This window comes from Oncorhynchus tshawytscha, linkage group LG12, assembly GCF_018296145.1.
Source record: "Oncorhynchus tshawytscha isolate Ot180627B linkage group LG12, Otsh_v2.0, whole genome shotgun sequence".
Lineage (NCBI taxonomy): Eukaryota > Metazoa > Chordata > Actinopteri > Salmoniformes > Salmonidae > Oncorhynchus > Oncorhynchus tshawytscha.
This window is the reverse complement of record NC_056440.1, coordinates 18309988-18328663: the sequence shown is the minus strand read 5'-3', so window position 1 is coordinate 18328663 and position 18676 is coordinate 18309988. Positions and strand designations below refer to the sequence as shown.

The 18676-nt window shown below is 45.4% G+C and overlaps 1 protein-coding gene across 2 annotated transcripts in view; it reads right to left on the bottom strand.

The window, feature by feature from the left end:
* Nucleotides 1-6717: 6717 nt before the first annotated feature.
* Nucleotides 6718-18676, bottom strand: part of LOC112266089 (NMDA receptor synaptonuclear signaling and neuronal migration factor-like) — a 59272-nt gene continuing 47313 nt past the window's right edge. For both annotated transcript variants that reach the window (XM_042331417.1, XM_042331418.1), the window contains exons 15-16: nucleotides 13018-13093; nucleotides 6718-11094 (exon numbers count right to left, since the gene is read on the bottom strand). In XM_042331417.1, coding sequence (XP_042187351.1) covers nucleotides 10997-11094; nucleotides 13018-13093 — 174 coding nt within the window. In that variant the 3' untranslated portion in view covers nucleotides 6718-10996. The remainder of the gene's footprint in view (nucleotides 11095-13017; nucleotides 13094-18676) is intronic.

Below are 18676 nucleotides of genomic sequence, written 5' to 3'. Positions count from 1 at the left end.
GCTGGGGTGCATCAGGCATTCATCATACATACTCGATATGGCTGAAGGATGGTTATTGAGCTCGGCATTGATGGTAGGCACTATAGAGTACATTTATATTTTAGGAATTTCAGCCTTCATGTACATCTCTCAAATCGATGTTGAGCTCCAAAACAAAATATTTTATGCTGATGAAAAGTTGAAATATTGAGATTTTTTTTTAAACCGTCTTCCGTTATATCAACCTGTCTAATGCTATTAATGTGCAGAAAACATACTCATAATAAGTACTCCTTCAGATACGGTAAATTCAGTCATTTTTGTAACTATTTGTGTAACAGAAATAATGGTTACAATTTAATTAGTTCTGATTGTAATAATCTTCAATGCTACCCAAGGAAACAAACCAATGAGATTCTTAATCTAATCTTTAGAATATTTGATAACAGTGGAGGCTCCTCAGAGGATGGAGGGAAGGACCATCCTCCTCAGTGAATTTCATTTAAAAAACTATCCTTTTTAGATTAAACAGTACTAAATATATTCACGTCACCAAATAACAACCGTAAGCACACAGCCAAGACAATGCAGGAGTGGCTTTGGAACAAGTCTCTGAATGTCCTTGAGTGGTCCAGCCAAAGTCCGGACTTGAACCAGATCCAACATCTTTGTAGAGACCTGAAAATAGCTGTGCAGCGACGCTAGTTGTTCAACCTTACAGAGCTTGAGACAATCTGCAGAGATGAATGGGAGAAACTCCCAAAATACAGGTGTGCCAAGCTCGTAGCATCATACCCAAGAAGAATTGAGGCTGTAATCGCTGCCAAAGGTGCTTCAACAAAGTACTGAGTAAAGGGTCTGAATATTTACGTAAATGTGACATTTCAGTTTTTAATTTGTAATAAATTTGCAAACATTTCTAAAAACCTTTTTTGCTTTGTCATTACGGGTTATTTATGTAGATTGAAAAAAATGTAATCAATTTTAGAATAAGGCTGTAATGTAACAAAATGTGGAAAAAGTCAAGGGGTCTGAATACTTTCCGAATGCATTGTATATTTTTTTAAACTTTCACTTACGTAGCTAGCGAATGCAGCTAGGTAATTTAGCCTACTTAAACACCTGGCTCAAACAGAGAGGGATGCTATGTTAGCTAGCTGGCTGTGGCTATCTAACACTGGAACTCTTCCAAGTCAAACTAAGCTTGTGTTTTTAAAATGTATTGCCACAGGGGCCCGCAGGTGTAACTGATAAACTGCTTGTTGTACACTGTACTGCATGATTTTAGCAGGTTTACTAACGCATTACTTCTAGTATATTGACTATGACGTTAATATGGAGAAATGATTTATGCTGTGTGTAGCGTTAGCAGTTATGTTATGAATGTTTGGCTTGGAAGGTTTTTTCCGCCTGGTCACAGACAGCTGTTGTATTGTGCACTGAAGTCCACAAGTGAAGGGAAAAGGTGAGAGGAGGAAAGAGTGTAGAAACAAGAAGGAATTATATACACAACGAGCAAAGTGATCATGCAGTTTATATGCTGCTGAGTTCTGTGATTGCATGTATTCATTCCACCGATTCTGTTGAAAAAAAAACGGGGATAAACATACCTGAATTTGTCCAATAGAATCTCTCGTTTGCAAATGTTGGACAATTACAACTTAGACCAGCTAGATGCAGGCAAGAGTGTGCAAGGTGGTATTGAATGTGTCACTGTCTGTCACCGTGATTACGCTAATTTCTCTCGACCTGCGCACCTTGTAAACCTTCATTTGTCATCTAGGTTGTAGCAACATCATGTACAGTAGTAGCCCAAACCTATAAATGTTACATTGAACTTGGTGAATGGAATATGAATGACAGTCATCCAATATGCTGTAATAGAAATAAGGCCACGCTCCTTATTTTTTGTTGTTGTTATTATCCTCCCTCATCTTAAACAGCACTGACCACCACTGTTGGATCATGTTTTTAAGATGGTGGTGAGAAATTGGTCATGTGGAAATGGCAAAGAGGTCTTGCGCTGAAAAAATAAATTAAAATCACTGTGTAGGAGGAGGACTATGATTTTTAGTTCCTTTCTAAGATTTAAGGGTTTAACAGGAACAGTAAAGCCTTGTGAGGTGTGAAGCGTAGTGAAGTGAACCAGGAGGGTCTGCTCCCCAGAGTGTGTTCCAAATGGCAGCCTTTCCCCTTTATTGTGCATTACTTAATTAGAGCTCTATGTGCCCTGGTCAAAAGTAGTGCACTATATACTGTTGGGAATAGGGTGCCATGTGGGATGGATCCTATGAGGGAAGTGCAATGACGCTGTGCCTTTGGCAGAGCAGGGGCCAGGGGGGAGAGGCAGTATGCTGTGTAGTGTGGAGTATAGCACCCTTCATCAGTGAAGACAGCGGTAGGGGAAGGGTTGAAAGGGACGCAGTCTGGCTCCTCCGAGTGTGTCAGCCTGTGGTGTGTCAGCCTGTCATAGGGTGGTGAGTCAGCCTGTCATAGGGTGGTGTGTCAGCCTGTGGTGTGTCAGCCTGTCATAGTGTGGTGAGTCAGCCTGTCATAGGGTGGTAAGTCAGCCTGTCATAGGGTGGTGTGTCAGCCTGTCATAGGGTGGTGTGTCAGCCTGTCATAGGGTGGTGTGTCAGCCTGTTATAGGGTGGTGTGTCAGCCTGTCATAGGGTGGTGTGTCAGCCTGTCATAGGGTGGTGTGTCAGCCTGTCATAGGGTGGTGTGTCAGCCTGTCATAGGGTGGTGTGTCAGCCTGTCATAGGGTGGTGTGTCAGCCTGTCATAGGGTGGTGTGTCAGCCTGTCATAGGGTGGTGTGTCAGCCTGTCATAGGGTGGTGTGTCAGCCTGTCATAGGGTGGTGTGTCAGCCTGTCATAGGGTGGTGTGTCAGCCTGTCATAGGGTGGTGTGTCAGCCTGTTATAGGGTGGTGTGTAGCTAGATCACAGTTCTTACTGGCCCTCATTTATACAGCCTGTTAATGCCCAGTGAAACCTACTACTTGGGAGACACACCTGCTGTAAAACTCCAGCTGTAAAATGCTTGTAAAAGCCATTCTTCACTCCACTCTGAGACATGCATGCACGTACACAGGCACATACACACACGCAGGCATATACACACGCATTTTCAAGAGCGCTCTCTCTCTCTCTCTCTTTATCTCCCAGCCAGCCAGCCAGCAAGCCAATCCTGTGAGTCCTCAGCACCACTTTGTTGTTGTTTTGCAGTATTGGTCCCTTCAATTATTCACTGCCTGCTGTAACAACCACCGCTCCGTGAAAATACACACTTTAGCACATCTCCTATAAGCTGACAACCTATAAGCACCAGCTGAGGACCAGCCAGAGAGTGAGATGTGTGTAAGAGGTTGGAATTGTATGTGTGTCTCTGTGTGTGTCAGAGTAAAAATAGTTTATCAACCATAGGGTTGTAGAGGGAGGCAAATAGTGGAGTAACTGCTATAGTTACCGATCATTGTACCACTTACTCCCCATCTCTAAAACAGAAAAAGCTTAGAAAATACACGTTCTCTGCAATTTGTGCAGGTTTTTGCCTTTGTGATCTTTCTCCTTTTCTCTCCCTCCCTCTCCCTCCCTCCCTCCCTCCCTCCCTCCCTCCCTCCCTCCTCCCTCCCTCCCTCCCTCCCCCTCCCTCCCTCCTCCCTCCCTCCCTCTCTAGACCTCTCCTTCCCTCCCTCCCTCTCCAGACCTCTCCTTCCCTCCCTCCCTCTCCAGCCCTCTCCTTCCCTCCCTCCCTGTCCAGACCTCTCCAGACCTCTCCCTCCCCAGACCTTCTTCCTCCCTCCCTCTCCCTCTCCAGACCTCTCCCTTCCTCCCTCCCTCCCCAGACCTCTCCTTCCCTCCCTCCCTCTCCCTCTCCAGACCTCTCCTTCCTCCCTCCCTCCCTCCCTCCCTCCCTCCCTCCCCTCTAGACCTCTCCCTTCCTCCCTCCCTCCCCAGACCTCTCCTTCCCTCCCTCCCTCTCCCTCTCCAGACCTCAGTCCTTCCTCCCTCCCTCCCTCCCTCCCTCCCTCTCCAGACCTCTCCCTTCCTCCCTCCCTCCCCAGACCTCTCCTTCCTCCCTCCCTCTCCCTCTCCAGACCTCAGCCTCCCTCCCTCTCCAGACCTCTCCCTTCCTCCCTCCCTCTCCAGCCCTCTCCCTCCCTCCCTCCCTCTCTGACCTCTCCCCTTCCTCCCTCCCTCTCCAGCCCTCTCCCTCCCTCCCTCCCTCTCCAGCCCTCTCCCTTCCTCCTCCCTCTCCAGACCTCTCCCCTTCCTCCCTCCCTCTCAGCCCTCTCCCTCCCTCCCTCCCTCTCCAGCCCTCTCCCTTCCTCCCTCCCTCTCCAGCCCTCTCCCTTCCTCCCTCCCTCTCCAGCCCTCTCCCTCCCTCCCTCCCTCTCCAGCCCTCTCCCTCCCTCCCTCCCTCTCCAGCCCTCTCCCTTCCCTCCCTCCCTCTCCAGCCCTCTCCCTTCCTCCCTCCCTCTCCAGCCCTCTCCCTCCCTCCCTCCCTCCCAGCCCTCTCCCTTCCTCCCTCCCTCTCCAGCCCTCTCCTTCCTCCCTCCCTCTCCAGCCCTCTCCCTCCCTCCCTCCCTCTCCAGCCCTCTCCCTCCCTCCCTCCCTCTCCAGCCCTCTCCCTTCCTCCCTCCCTCTCCAGACCTCTCCCTTCCTCCCTCCCTCTCCAGCCCTCTCCCTCCCTCCCTCCCTCTCCAGACCTCTCCCTTCCTCCCTCCCTCCCCAGACCTCTCCTTCCTCCCTCCCTCCCCTCTCCAGACCTCTCCCCCTTCCTCCCTCCCTCCCCAGACCTCTCCTTCCTCCCTCCCTCTCCCTCCCCAGACCTCTCCTTCCTCCCTCCCTCTCCCTCTCCAGACCTCTCCCTTCCTCCCTCCCTCCCCCCCAGACCTCTCCTTCCTCCCTCCCTCTCCCTCTCCAGACCTCTCCCTTCCTCCCTCCTCCCCCCAGACCTCTCCTTCCTCCCTCCCTCCCTCTCCAGACCTCTCCTTCCTCCCTCCCTCTCCCTCTCCAGACCTCTCCTTCCTCCCTCCCTCCCCAGACCTCTCCTTCCCTCCCTCCCTCTTCAGACCTCTATTTCATGTGTTTCATGGCAATATAGAAATAATGAAGACACAACTTGATTAGAATTAGAGATTTTTTTACTGGGGGAAAAAACACTTTGAAAACATTTATACTGGTTAGTACCATTGTTGTACAATGTGAAACATACTGTACTGCTTGTAATGTTAGTTCAGTTACAGCAAGGAAAAAAATCTACTAAATTCTCATGATATACAGTGCCTTCGGGAAAAGTAGTCAGACCCCTTGACTTTTTCCACATTTTGTTACATTACAGCCTTAATTCTAAAATTGATTAAATTGTTGTTTTTCTAATCAAAGTACACACAAAACCCCATAATGACAAAGAAAAAACAGTTTGACATTTTTCTAATTAATTAGAAATAAAAAATGAAATATCATATTTACATATGTTTTAGACCCTTTACTCAGTACTTTGTTGAAGCACCTTTGGCAGCGGTTACAGCATTGAGTCTTCTTGGGTATGATGCTACAGGCTTGGCACACCTGTATTTGGGGAGTTTCTCCATTCTTCTCTGCAGATCCTCTGAAGCTCTGTCAGGTTGGATGGGGAGCGTTGCTGCACAGCTACTTTCAGGTCTCTCCAGAGATGCTCAATCGGGTTCAAGTCCGGGCTCTGGCTGGAACACTCAAGGACATTCAAAGACCTGTTCTGAAGCCACTCCTGCATTGTCTTGACTGTGTGCTTAGGGTCATTGTCCTGTTGGAAGGTGAACTGTCGCCCCAGTCGGAGATCCTGAGCGCTCTGGAGCAGGTTTTCATCGAGGATCTCATCTTTGCCTTGATCCTGACTAGTCTCCCAGTCCCTGTCGCTGAAAAACATTAAGCTGCCACTACCATGCTTCACCGTAGGGATGGTGCCAGGTGTCTTCCAGACGTGACGCTTGGCATTCAGGCCAAAGAGTTCAATCTTTGTTTCATCAGACCAGAGAATCTTGTTTCTCCTGGTCTGAGATTCTTTAGGTGCCTTTTGGCAAACTCCAAGTAGGCTATCATGTGCCTTTTACAGAGGAGTGGCTTCCATCTGGCTATTCTACAATAAAGGCCTAATTTGTGGAGTGCTGCAGAGATGGGAGAACCTTCTAGAACGACAACCATCTCCACAGGGGAACTCTAGAGCTCTGTCAGAGTGACCATCGGATTCTTGGTCACCTCCCTGACCAAGGCCCTTCTCCCCCGAATGCTCAGTTTGGGTGGGCGGTCAGCTCTAGGAAGAGTCTTCCATTTAAGAATCATGGAGGCCACTGTGTTCTTGGGTACCTTCAATGCTGCAGATATTTTTGGTACCCTTCGCCAGATCTGTGCCTCGACAAAGTCCTGTCTTGGAGCTCTACAGACAATCCCTTCGACCTCGTGCCATGGGTTTTGCTTTGACATGCACTGTCTGTCAACTGTGGGACCTGAGACAACTGGACTCTAATCAAGTTGTAGAAACATCTCAGGGATGATCAATGGAAACAGGATGCACCTGAGCTTATTTTCGACTCTCATAGCAAAGGTTCTGAATACTTATGTAAATAAGGTATTTCTGTATTATAAAAACCTACTTTTGATTTGTCATTATGGGGTATTGTGATTAGACTGCTAAATGATTTTATATATATATATATATATATATATATATATATATATATATATATATATATATAGAATAAAGCTGTACAACATGTGGAAAAAGTCAAGAGGTCTGAATATTTTCCAAATGCACTGTACAGCTAAAAGTACACTACCCAGTGTATTTCCTTTAGTATCCTAGTATCAAAATCCCCAGAGACATCAATCATTATCACTATGATAATTATCATATTAAACAATACTTTTATCAAGACATTTGGAGCTCCAACCTGACTAAAGATTTACAGTAGTAATAGTTATCACTGCTAAGATCTCTCTTTGAATTGTAGGATGCTACACAGATCTACTGAAAATGCAATGCACCGGCCCCTACATGACTTTGAAGAAAGTTCAATAAGACAGACAATATGAGATCGTTGAGCGCCCCCCCTCGTCCCAAAATACAATCACTTCCCAACATGAGGCGTCAGAGCAATCAGAGCTCCATCAATCAATCAACAAAACTCAAATCAGCTTCCCCAACACAGAGCAGAGTGCAGAGAGCAGAGAACCAAGCAACGCTGAGTCCCAAATCACACCCTTTTCCCCATAGGGCACTGGTCAAAAGTAATGCACTATATAGGGAATGTTGTGCTATTTGGGATGCATATAATCTCTCTGGATAAAGTGGCAGCAGAATCAATGTGGGATAAACTCATCAATTAAAAATAGGATGTAAGTTCATGGATATGTCTTATTTTATTATTGGTGATGACAGAAGGTTTCATTCTGTATTAATAGAACTTGTGAGGCGTTGAAGACGGATGTCTTGATTTGTGTAATTATATTGCTCCTTAGAGAAATGGAAATGGCTGTTTCATTGGCCAGGATGAGAAGTCAAACCCCGATGAGCAGTCAGTGCACGCGTTGCTGGGTCTGGCTCCAGTATAATACATTACACTGACTGCATTCCCTACTGGTCAAAAGTAGTACACTAAATAGGGAATAGGTTGCCATTTGGGACACAGACACTAGCTCTCATCTGAAAAAGACACAACTTCTCATTCATGTCTCTTTTGTTGCAATTGTAAAGTTCTAATATCTATCCATGCCTGACATCTTAACTACCATCACAAATCACTTCTAGTGTGCCAACCCACAAAGGAGATTGCGATAGCCTTCATACAGTAAAGTACTCTTCTTAGCTTTCCTGGAGTCCACATACCATTTGGAACACATCCCACATATTATATATAAACCATATCTTAAAGCATAACCATACATCAATGATTCATTAAAAAGGATTTCATTTACTGTGTTTCACTGTTCTCAATTCATTCATTGTACTCAATTAACTGTATTCCATTTCCCATTACAATCCTATTTGTGTTAAAACAGAGGCATCAAATATTTCCCATTGGATGTCTTTTGATACAGTTACAATTCATGTATTGGTAATTCTTAAACCTAATCTGTCCCTGGGTCTGCCTTAAAGACAGGTACCAGTGAAGACTCTGAGGAGAGGAGGAAGGGGAAGGCCAGCTGAGCAAGATACACACATGCTCATCTACTATAGCACTGTACCGCACATATCAAATGTGTTTAAGGTAAAGCTACGCTGCATATGTCACTGCCTCACTCTCTCTCTCTCTGTAACTCTCTCTACTTCAATATCAAAGTGAGTAATGTTGGAGATTGCTGTGCCTTAGGGATAGTGTCCAGTTGAGACCAAAACAATGCAAAACACATTTTCTAATAACAGTATAGGAAATATTAAAAAGTCTATTGCTACAGGATATAGGGGTTGTATCCTTGGTGTGTCACACAACACAAATTAACAGTTTTGTAAAGGTACACATCAAACAGAGAAGTGAGTAGATATACAATACCCCATGTTAAAACGACTTCACCAGTGAGTAAATAACATGGTGTGCATCCCTCATTCTAGGAAGGTGAACAGAGAGAATTTAGAAGTGTACACTATGTACCATCATTAATGAATACAAGCAAAAGTGGTTAAGGAAAATAAAGAAAAGGGCCTCTCTCTTTTCTCTCTCTCCGTATTCAGCATGTCCACACGGATCCACAGCTCAGTGCCACAACCCGTTATGTTTCTGAGAAACACACACTCACACGTTAGCATGCACACACACACACACACACACACACACACACACACACACACACACACACACACACACACACACACGAGGAGCAGCAAACACATTAGCTTATTTGCTCTGGTGGAACAGTTTAATGAGGAAATTTTAAAATCTTCCTTAAATTGAGTTATTCTGCCACTTGAGCACAAGCAAAGGTTGGAAAGTAATCATTACAGGCTCCACAGAACTGCCCTGCATGTGTATATGACATGTACTGTATCACTGCTGATTTGTATCATAGGCTGGACAGGAAGCCCATTAGTTAAGACTCAATAGCACAATACACAGGAAGTGGATGACAATAATACTGAGAGGTTGGTTTGATATCAGAATAGGGTGCCATTTGGGACACAGACAAAGTTTTCAGGTAGGAAGGAGAAGGAGTTATCACCATCCAATTTATGTATGTGATCAGAACTAAAGTGGTGTTTTCACAGGAAGGGTGCAGTGTATTACAGATGTAGGATTCCTTTAAACCAGTTTGCTACAGCAGGAAATACATCCTAGAGCAACAGGACATTTTAAATATTATGTGGATTATAATTAATGGACATTTTTGTAGGGGTTGATACATTTTTTTTGTAAGGGAAAATAAAGTCTGAATTTTCAATATGGAAATGACAGATTTAGGAAGCCTTTTTAAACCTCAAATACACTACAAGTTTTTAATTTCCTGTAACAGGGTGATCAAATTAAGATACTACATCTGTAGATATGATTCCAGTCATTTTGGTTTGTGCTATTGCGCCTCGTGAATACATCATACAAGCATGAAGTAAAACACATGCAGGACAGAGAGTAAATGAAGCAGCAATACAAGTTAAATATGAGTAAGTATACTGTACATATAATGATAATAACTTTTACCAAAATCAGTGTGACACAAGTCATCTAGGCTAGGTCTTGTCCACTTTCCATAAACCTCATGATAACAGTTATGTTTAGTTAACAATGTAATGCAGAGTAAGACAGAAGGGTCACAGCATAAGGGTATCAGTCCCTGGGTGTGAACTACAAGAAAGAAAAACCTGTGTCTGTAGTTCAGTGTCACTAATGAATGTGCCCGATTCAATCCGTATCGCTGAAGTTCAGCGCTATAGTAAAGGTAATTTCCGATTGAGCTGACATATGCAGCGTGTGCTGTGAATGCAGTCTCTGCGAACCCGGGAACATTGCCTTTAAATTTAAATCACGCTATAGCGCGATACGGATTAAATTGAGCCCGTAAGCTACAATTGACCTAGTCTATGAAAAATCGTATCTATAAAACAACCTCCCTCGTTCACGCACAAACATGTGCACAGTCAGACATAAATGGTTTCCCTGACAACTACTGTAAAATCTCAGATTCTATGTGTTGACATAGAGGCTGGGTGGAGAGGATCGGAAGTAGCCGACAGACATCTCTGTCCTATTCTGTCATGACGGTGAGGTGACAACCGCTGCCAGTAATAAACGAGGGGTAGCAGTAACCCTGAGTTATTCAATTCAAACAGTCCGTAAGAAATACCAATACAGGTAGTTAAAAATAAAAGCTGTGTTATGTATAGATACTTGGAATTATTGGTATACTCTCTCTTCTATTTGTGGTAGATGTATAGATCATGGAAATCTATTCTCTAAAGCTCTGAAAACAACCAACACACTTTATAAATACATTTCCATCCTAAGGGTGATCTACGTACTTTTCTGAAGAAAAAAAGCTTTCATCCATGTACCTCCTAGTTCTCACAACAGACATGTAGGTAAGGGAGAAAATCTTTCACCATCTCTTCTCCCTTTTCACAGCCTCTCTCTTCCCTGCAGCTGCATCTCTCTCTATGACTAATTTAAAGAAGACTTGCTTGGTTCCCGAGATCCAAATCTAGCTCTATGTTGTGTCTCTTGACACAGAGGCTAAAGGATGATCTCTCCACTTCTCTCTTTTACCTTCTCTCCCTCACGGTTCTCTGTCAGTAGAGGCATTTGGTTGAGACAGTGAAAATGGATGGGGAAAAATATATAGTTCACCTCCTGACAGTAATTGCTACTACACTTGGTCTGAGAGCAGAGGATCGAAGCCTCCTCAGTGAGCAAAACTACCTGAAGCCTGTCGTCCACCTCTTCAACAGAGCGCTCCCGTCCAGGACCTCTCAAGGAAAGCCGTCACCATAGGCTATCGGTGATGAGATACACAGCCAATAGGCTGACAAAGGTCAGAGGTGAGCAGTGTCACAAAAGGTCATCATATTCGAGCATCTTGGAGTGCTGGCGGGTTTTCCACAGGCGGAATAGACGGAAGTCAAAGTACATCTCGATCATCTCCTTGCCTGGGGGGGGATAAGTACAGATTAATTTATCTTCACCGCTCCACTAGCTAATCTTTTTTCGTAAAGGAGAATAATCAACGTTTTTCTCTACCCAAATAGCTACTCTCAAACGTTGATTGAAATATAGTGTTGATTGAAATACAAGTGTTTATGTACTGTTGGGGTTAATGAAAGAATGGATGAGAGACAAGAAAGAGAGAGAGAGTGGTGGAGAGATAGAGGGACCTCATGGGTCGATAGAAGAGAGGAAAACACTCAGTGGAGATAATTATACTGAACAAAAATATAAATGCATTATGTAAAGTGTTGGTCCCATGTTTCATGAGCTGCAATAAAAGATCCCAGAAATGTTCCATAAGCACAAAAAGTTTATTTCTCTCAAATTTTGTGCACAAATTTGTTTACATCCCTGTTAGTGAGCATTTCTCCTTTGCCAAGATAATCCATCCACCTGACAGGTGGGTCATATCATGAAGCTGATTAAACAGCATGATCATTACACAGGTGCCCCTTGTGCTGTGGACATTAAAAGGCCACTCTAAAATGTGGAGATTTGTCACACAACACAATGCCACAGATGTCTCAAGTTTTGAGGGAGAGTGCAATTGGCTTGCTGACTGGAGGAATGTTCACCAGAGCTGTTGCCAGAGAATTTAATGGTAATGTCTCTACCATAAGCCGCCTCCAACTTCGTTTTAAAGAATTTGGCAGTAAGACCAACCGTCCTCACAACCACAGACCACGTGTAACCACGCTAGCCCAGGACCTCCACATCTGTATTCTTTCCCTGTGGGATTGTCTGAGACCAGCCACACGGACAGCTGATGAAACTGTGGGTTTGCACAACCAATTCATTTCTGCATAAAACTGTCAGAAACCGTCTCAGGGAAGCTCTTCTGCGTGCTCATCGTCCTCACGAGGGTCTTGACCTGACTGCAGTTTGGCATCGTAACTGACTTCATTGGGAAAATGCTGACCTTCAATGGTCACTGGCACGCTGGAGAAGTGTGCTCCTCATGGAGGAATTCCTGTTTCAACTGTACCGGGCAGATGGCAGACAGCGTGTATGGCATCGGTGGGTGATTGGATTGCTGATGTCAACGTTGTGAATAGAGTGTCCCATGGTGGCAGTGGGGTTAGGGTATGGGCAGGCATAAGCTTCGGACAATAAACACAATTGCATTTTATCGATGGCAATTTGAATGCACAGAGATACCGTAATGAGATCCTGAGGCCCATTGTCGTGCCATTCATCCACCGCCATCACTTCATATTCAGCATGATAATGCACGGCCCCATGTTGCAAGGATCTGTCCCAGTTCTTCTATGGCCTGCATACTCTGTCCCATTTCTTCCATGGCCTGCATAGTCACCAGACATGTCACCAATTGAGCATGTTTGGGATGCTCTGGAATGACGTGTATGCCAGCTTGTTCCAGTTCCCGCCAATATCCAGCAACTTTGCACAGCCATTAAAGAGTGGGACAACATTCCACAGGCCACATGGGAAGGAGATGTGTCACGCTGCACAAGGAAAATGGTGGTCACACCAGATACTGACTGGTTTCCTGATCCATAGATTAGGGCCTAATTTATTTATTTCAATAGACTGATTTCTTTATATGAATCTTTGAAATCGTTGCATGTTGCCTTTATATATATTTTTTGTGTTGTTGAGAAGTAATTAGCGTGACATCAATAAGTCTCAGGGTGAAATGTTTGATGAGGGGAGCGTTCAGAGCTCAGGAAGTACAGACATGTCTGTCAGCGTGTTCACTAATGTCCTGTTCATCTCAGTCTGCCTTGCTAGGTTTGATTAATGCTCACTATTTACATCCAGGGAACAATGTAGAGCAACAATAAGACAATGGAAAATGCGTGTGTGTATGTGTGTGTATATGTCTGTGTGTGTCATACACTCACCCTGTGCAGACAGCTCTAGCGGGGATTTGAATTCTATGGCATGAGGCCTCATTAGCCTCTTTAGATTATGGATTAGCTGTGGAGGAAAACATTTTACATATCAAAACACCCATCTGGCAAAACAGACAAACCTCTTGAGAGGAGAGAAAAGTGTTCTGTTTACAATTAGAACAAATGCAGACATATTGCCACCCATTCTCTTTACAAAGGGAAATTCCAAGAGCAATACAACTGAAAAGGTCAAAATGTCATAACATCAGATTAAAATAACAGGAACAATAACAGGAACAACGAGGAGTGAGTCTTGTGCATACAGCAGAATGGGTAGTGACCTGTGTTTGTCTCACGATCTGCTGTTGGGTGAGCTGTAGCAGGTCTGTTGTGTACGAGGAGAGTGCTTATTGCTGGAGAGAACCTGTCAGAGCACATTACCTTACATCAATCTCTCCAGCCCCTCTCCTGCCCACTACTCTCTCTGCATCTCCCATCTCCCTACACCTCCCCTCTCCTCTCCCTCTCCTGCCCACTACTCTGGCCTCTCTCTGCATCTCCCATCTCCCTACACCTCCCCTCTTCCTCTTTTCTCCTGCCCACTACTCTGGCCTCTCTCTGCATCTCCCATCTCCCTACACCTCCCCTCTCCTCTCCCTCTCCTGCCCACTACTCTGGCCTCTCTCTGCATCTCCCATCTCCCTACACCTCCCCTCTTCCTCTTTTCTCCTGCCCACTACTCTGGCCTCTCTCTGCATCTCCCATCTCCCTACACCTCCCCTCTCCTCTCCCTCTCCTGCCCACTACTCTGGCCTCTCTCTGCATCTCCCATCTCCCTACACCTCCCCTCTTCTTCTCTTTTCTCCTGCCCACTACTCTGGCCTCTCTCTGCATCTCCCATCTCCCTACACCTCCCCTCTCTTCTCCCTCTCCTGCCCACTACTCTGGCCTCTCTCTGCATCTCCCATCTCCCTACACCTCCCCTCTTCCTCTTTTCTCCTGCCCACTACTCTGGCCTCTCTCTGCATCTCCCATCTCCCTACACCTCCCCTCTTCCTCTTTTCTCCTGCCCACTACTCTGGCCTCTCTCTGCATCTCCCATCTCCCTACACCTCCCCTCTTCCTCTTTTCTCCTGCCCACTTCTCCACCTGCTACCTGCACCTTCCCGTCTACCCGCTCCTCTGCAACTCCTCTCTCCGTGCAGCTCTCCTCCCTTCCATCTCTTTTCCTCCCCTCTCCCTGCACCTCTCTTCCCCTCTTCTCACCTCCTCTCGCGCCCTGGGGTCTGGACCAGCGAGTGCCACCACCCCATGGTGCCTCGCAACCAATTAACATGTTTTTCCAGGAGCCAGTTTCCTCTTTGCTGACGCCATTCACACAGCAGCAGCAGCAGCATGCTGAGGCACTAAATCAATCTACAGAACCTCTGGGGAGTCTGTGTGTGTATGTCTATGGATGAGGTCATGGTTCACGGCCCCTAGTGAGACTCTGAAGCTGCTAATGTAACGTTCTGCAGGGTTATATTAACCTCAGCTCCCCTGACTAGGTTGACAAAGATAAATGACAATCCAGCTCATAATTTGTTTGAACCCTTATAACCTGGTCACTGTTTTAATTGCAGACTGGAATACTGTACAACAGGAGGATTTGGTCAGCAGACATCAGCAGACCCAATGATTAACAGAATCCAGAGGAGGAACTATTTGTTTTCGTTTTGCCCTTTGTAGACTAGAGTAATGATTACTCACCAAAAGAAGACAGTGATTAGATCAAATTAAAAGAGCGGAATGGGCTGTTAAATTAAAAAAGGTCTGTGTCCCAAATGGCACCATATTCCCTATGGGCCCTGGTCAAAAGTAGGCTAGTGTACTATAGAGGGAAAAGGCTGCCATTTGGGAGATACCCAAATTCAAGGAGATGTTAGAGTTGAGTTGCAGGGAGGTCGTTAAATTTTTTCTAGATTTGACATACTTTTAACATTCTGTCATAAAGAGTACATGTTCAACTTCATAAAAACATGTTTTCCAATTTTAAATAAAATATTTAACAAAAAAAGAAAAGAAAAGAAAAAGAAGTGTAAGTGCCTATCAGGAGTGCCAAATAAAGCAGCAATGTTGACTGTTACAGGGTTGACCGTAAAAGGGTTGACCATAACAGGGTTGACCATAACAGGGTTGACCATAACAGGTTTGATTGTAAACAGAGTTGAATTTAACAGGGTTGGAGATTTAATCTTAAATCAGACATAAATCCCCTTGTGAAGCTTAAAAAAAAGAAATTGCTAAAACACTTCTATCCTGTCTGTCTATAGATAGCAAGACAGAGTGCTAGAGGCAGGTAGAGGGATCATGAGGCGGAACTGTGACACACACATACACACATACACACACTGTGGGGCTGGGGACACCAAGACTGACACACCCAATCACCCCCCTCTGACACTCATGTGCGCTCTCACACACACAGACACACACAGACACACAAACACACACACACAAACATACACACACACAGACTCTGGAGAAAGGTTGAAGTGTTGATGCTCAATCCGCACAGTTTTCCACAACAAAACACCAGAAAATGGCCAAAAAGAGTAGAACCAGCTCACCAGCTTTTACACTATGATTTGACTATTAGATGTTCAACAACCCAGGTACTGAAGGTACGCTGGCTGTGTCCAGGTACGTAGGTCTCTGAAACTAGCAGACTATAAATAGACAGATGACTAAATCGTTCTGTTTGCATCACAGCTGAGGTAACAGAGGAGAATATTGTTAAAAGCTCCAAAAAATACTTTACTATTTATTTTTCCCTACTGTGACTTGTACACAAAGACACAGACAGACGCACATCCACAGACACACACACACTGTAAAAGGGTCAGATAGACTGGAACAACACTGCTGTCTGTGTCACCCTATGGGCACAAACACACACTACCACGCTGCCATGCTATCACGCTACCACGCCAACACACTACCACACTACTCAGTGTGCTGAAGTGTTCCTGTAACCATGTTTGACTGCCTAACAGCGTACAAATACAGTACATTTCATTATTTGAATTAGTAAACACACATACTGTCGCATGTGTACGGAGTGTTGTTTCTCTGTGTGAGTGCAAGACCATCTGCACTAAGTGCCTGCATGGGCGTGTGCGTACCTGCATTTACATGAAACTGTTTTTGTGCAGAGCCACTTGTTCCCCACAGTGTCTGTCAGTGTGGCTTCATCTCTGTGGGGGTTGGGAGCCAGGGTCAGGGGGAGTGTGTGTGTGCGTGCGTGTGCGTGTGTGTGTGATCCTCCTCATAGCGCCTCTACCTGCCTCCAGCACTCTATCTGTCAACATGACAGCATGATGACAGTGTCAGTTTAGGAGCCAGCTAGGCAGCTCAGGGCTTATGGAACATCAAACTGATGCATACTGTACATTCACAGTGTGTAAATTGTGTACCGCTGGTGTGTGGGTGGTGGGTGGCACGTGGCTCAATACTGACTAAAGTGAACCATGACTAAAAAGAGAGGGAGAAATACAGTGCATTTACTCTATAAAGAAGCAGTAAATGAAGTGGTAATAAAAAACAGCTCAAATCAAATCAAATGACAGCCACATGCGCCGAATACAACAGATGTAGACCTTACAGTGAAATGTTTACATACGAGCCCCTAACCAACAATGCAGTACAAATAAGAATAATACATAAAAGTAACAAGTAATTAAAAGAGCAGCTGTAAAATAACAATAGTGAGACTATATACAAGGGGGTATCGGTACAGAGTCAAGGTATGGGGGCACCGGATAGTCGAGGTAAATTAGGTAATATGTACATATAGGTAGAGTTATTAAAGTGACGATGCATAGATGATAACAACAGAGTGCAGCAGCAGTGTAAAGGGGGAGGGGGATGCAAATTGGGTAGCTTGGGGGTAGAAGCTGTTTAGAAGCCTCTTGGACCTAGACTTGGTGCTCCGGTACCACTTGCTATGTGGCAGCAGAGAGAACAGTCTATGATTAGGGTGGCTGGAGTCTTTGACAATTTTTAGGGCCTTCCTCTGACAACGCCTGGTATAGAGGTCCTGGATGACAGGAAGCTTTGCCCCAGTGATGTACTGGCATGTATGCACTACCCTCTGTATTGCCTTGCGGTTGGAGGCCGAGCAGTTGCCATACCCAACAGTGATGCAACCAGACAGGATACTCTCGATGGTGCAGCTATAGAACCTTTTGAGGATCTGAGAACCCATGACAAATCTTTTCTGTCTCGTGATGGGGAATAGGTTTTGTCGTGCCCTCTTTTACGACTGTCTTGGTGTGCTTGGACCATGATAGTCTGTTGGTGATGTGTACACCAAGGAACTTGAAGCTCTCAACCTGCTCCACTACTCAATGAGAATAGGGGCGTGCTCAGTCCTCTTTTCCTGTTGTCCACAATCATCTCCTTTGTCTTAATCACGTTTAGGAAGAAGTTGTTGTCCTGGCACCACACGGCCAGGTTGCTGACCTCCTCCCTATAGGCTGTCTCGTCGTGTCGCTGATCAGGCCTACCACTGTTGTGTCATCGGCAAACTTGATGATGGTGTTGGGGTCGTGCCTGGCAGTGCAGTCATGAGTGAACAGGAAATACAGGAGGGGACAGAGCACGCACCCCTGAGGGGCACCTGTGTTGAGGCAGATGGTCGTCGTGGCAGATGTGGTTGTTACCTACCCTTACCACCTGGGGGCGGCCCATCAGGAAGTCCAGGATCCAGTTGCAGAGGGAGGTGTTTAGTCCCAGGGTCCTTAGCTTATTGATGAGCTTTGAGGGCAATATGGTGTTGAAGGATGAGCTGTAGTCAATGAATATCATTCTCACATAGGTGTTCCTTTTGTCCAGGTGGGAAAGGGCAGTGTGGAGTGCAATAGAGATAGCATCATCTGTGGATCTGTTAGGGAGGTATGCTAATTGGAGTGCTTCAACATTGCTTGCTGTTTGGGGTTTTAGGCTGGGTTTCTATATAGCACTTTGTGACATCGGCTAATGTATAAAGAGCTTTATAAATACATTTCATTGATTAATTGATTGATTGGGTCCAGGGTTTCTGGGATAATGGTGTGGATGTGAGCCATGACCAGCCTTTCAACGCACTTCATGGCTACAGACGTGAGTGATACGGGTCAGTAGTCATTTAGGCAGGTTACCTTAGTGTTCTTGGGCACAGGGACTATAGTGATCTGCTTAAAACACGTTGGCATTACAGACTCGGACAGGGAGAGGTTGAAAATGTCAGTGAAGACACTTGCCAGTTGGTCAGCGCGTGCTCACAGTACACGTCCTGGTAATCCGTCTGGCCCTGTGGCCTTGTGAATGCTGACCTGTTAAAAGGTCTTACTCACATCGGCTGCGGGGGGCGTGATCACACAGTCTTCCCTTTTTATTGATCGAGTCACTAGTGCTTCCTGCTTTAATTTTTGCATGTAAGCAGGAATCAGGAGGATAGAATTATGGTAAGATTTGCCAATTGGAGGGTGAGGGTGAGGGAGAGCTTTGTATGCATCTCTGTCTGTGGAATAAAGGAGATCCAGAGTTTTTTCCCCTCTGGTTGCACATTTAACATGCTGATAGAAATTTGGTAAGACCGATTTACATTTCCCTGCATTACATTTTCCCGGCCTCTATGAGACCCGTC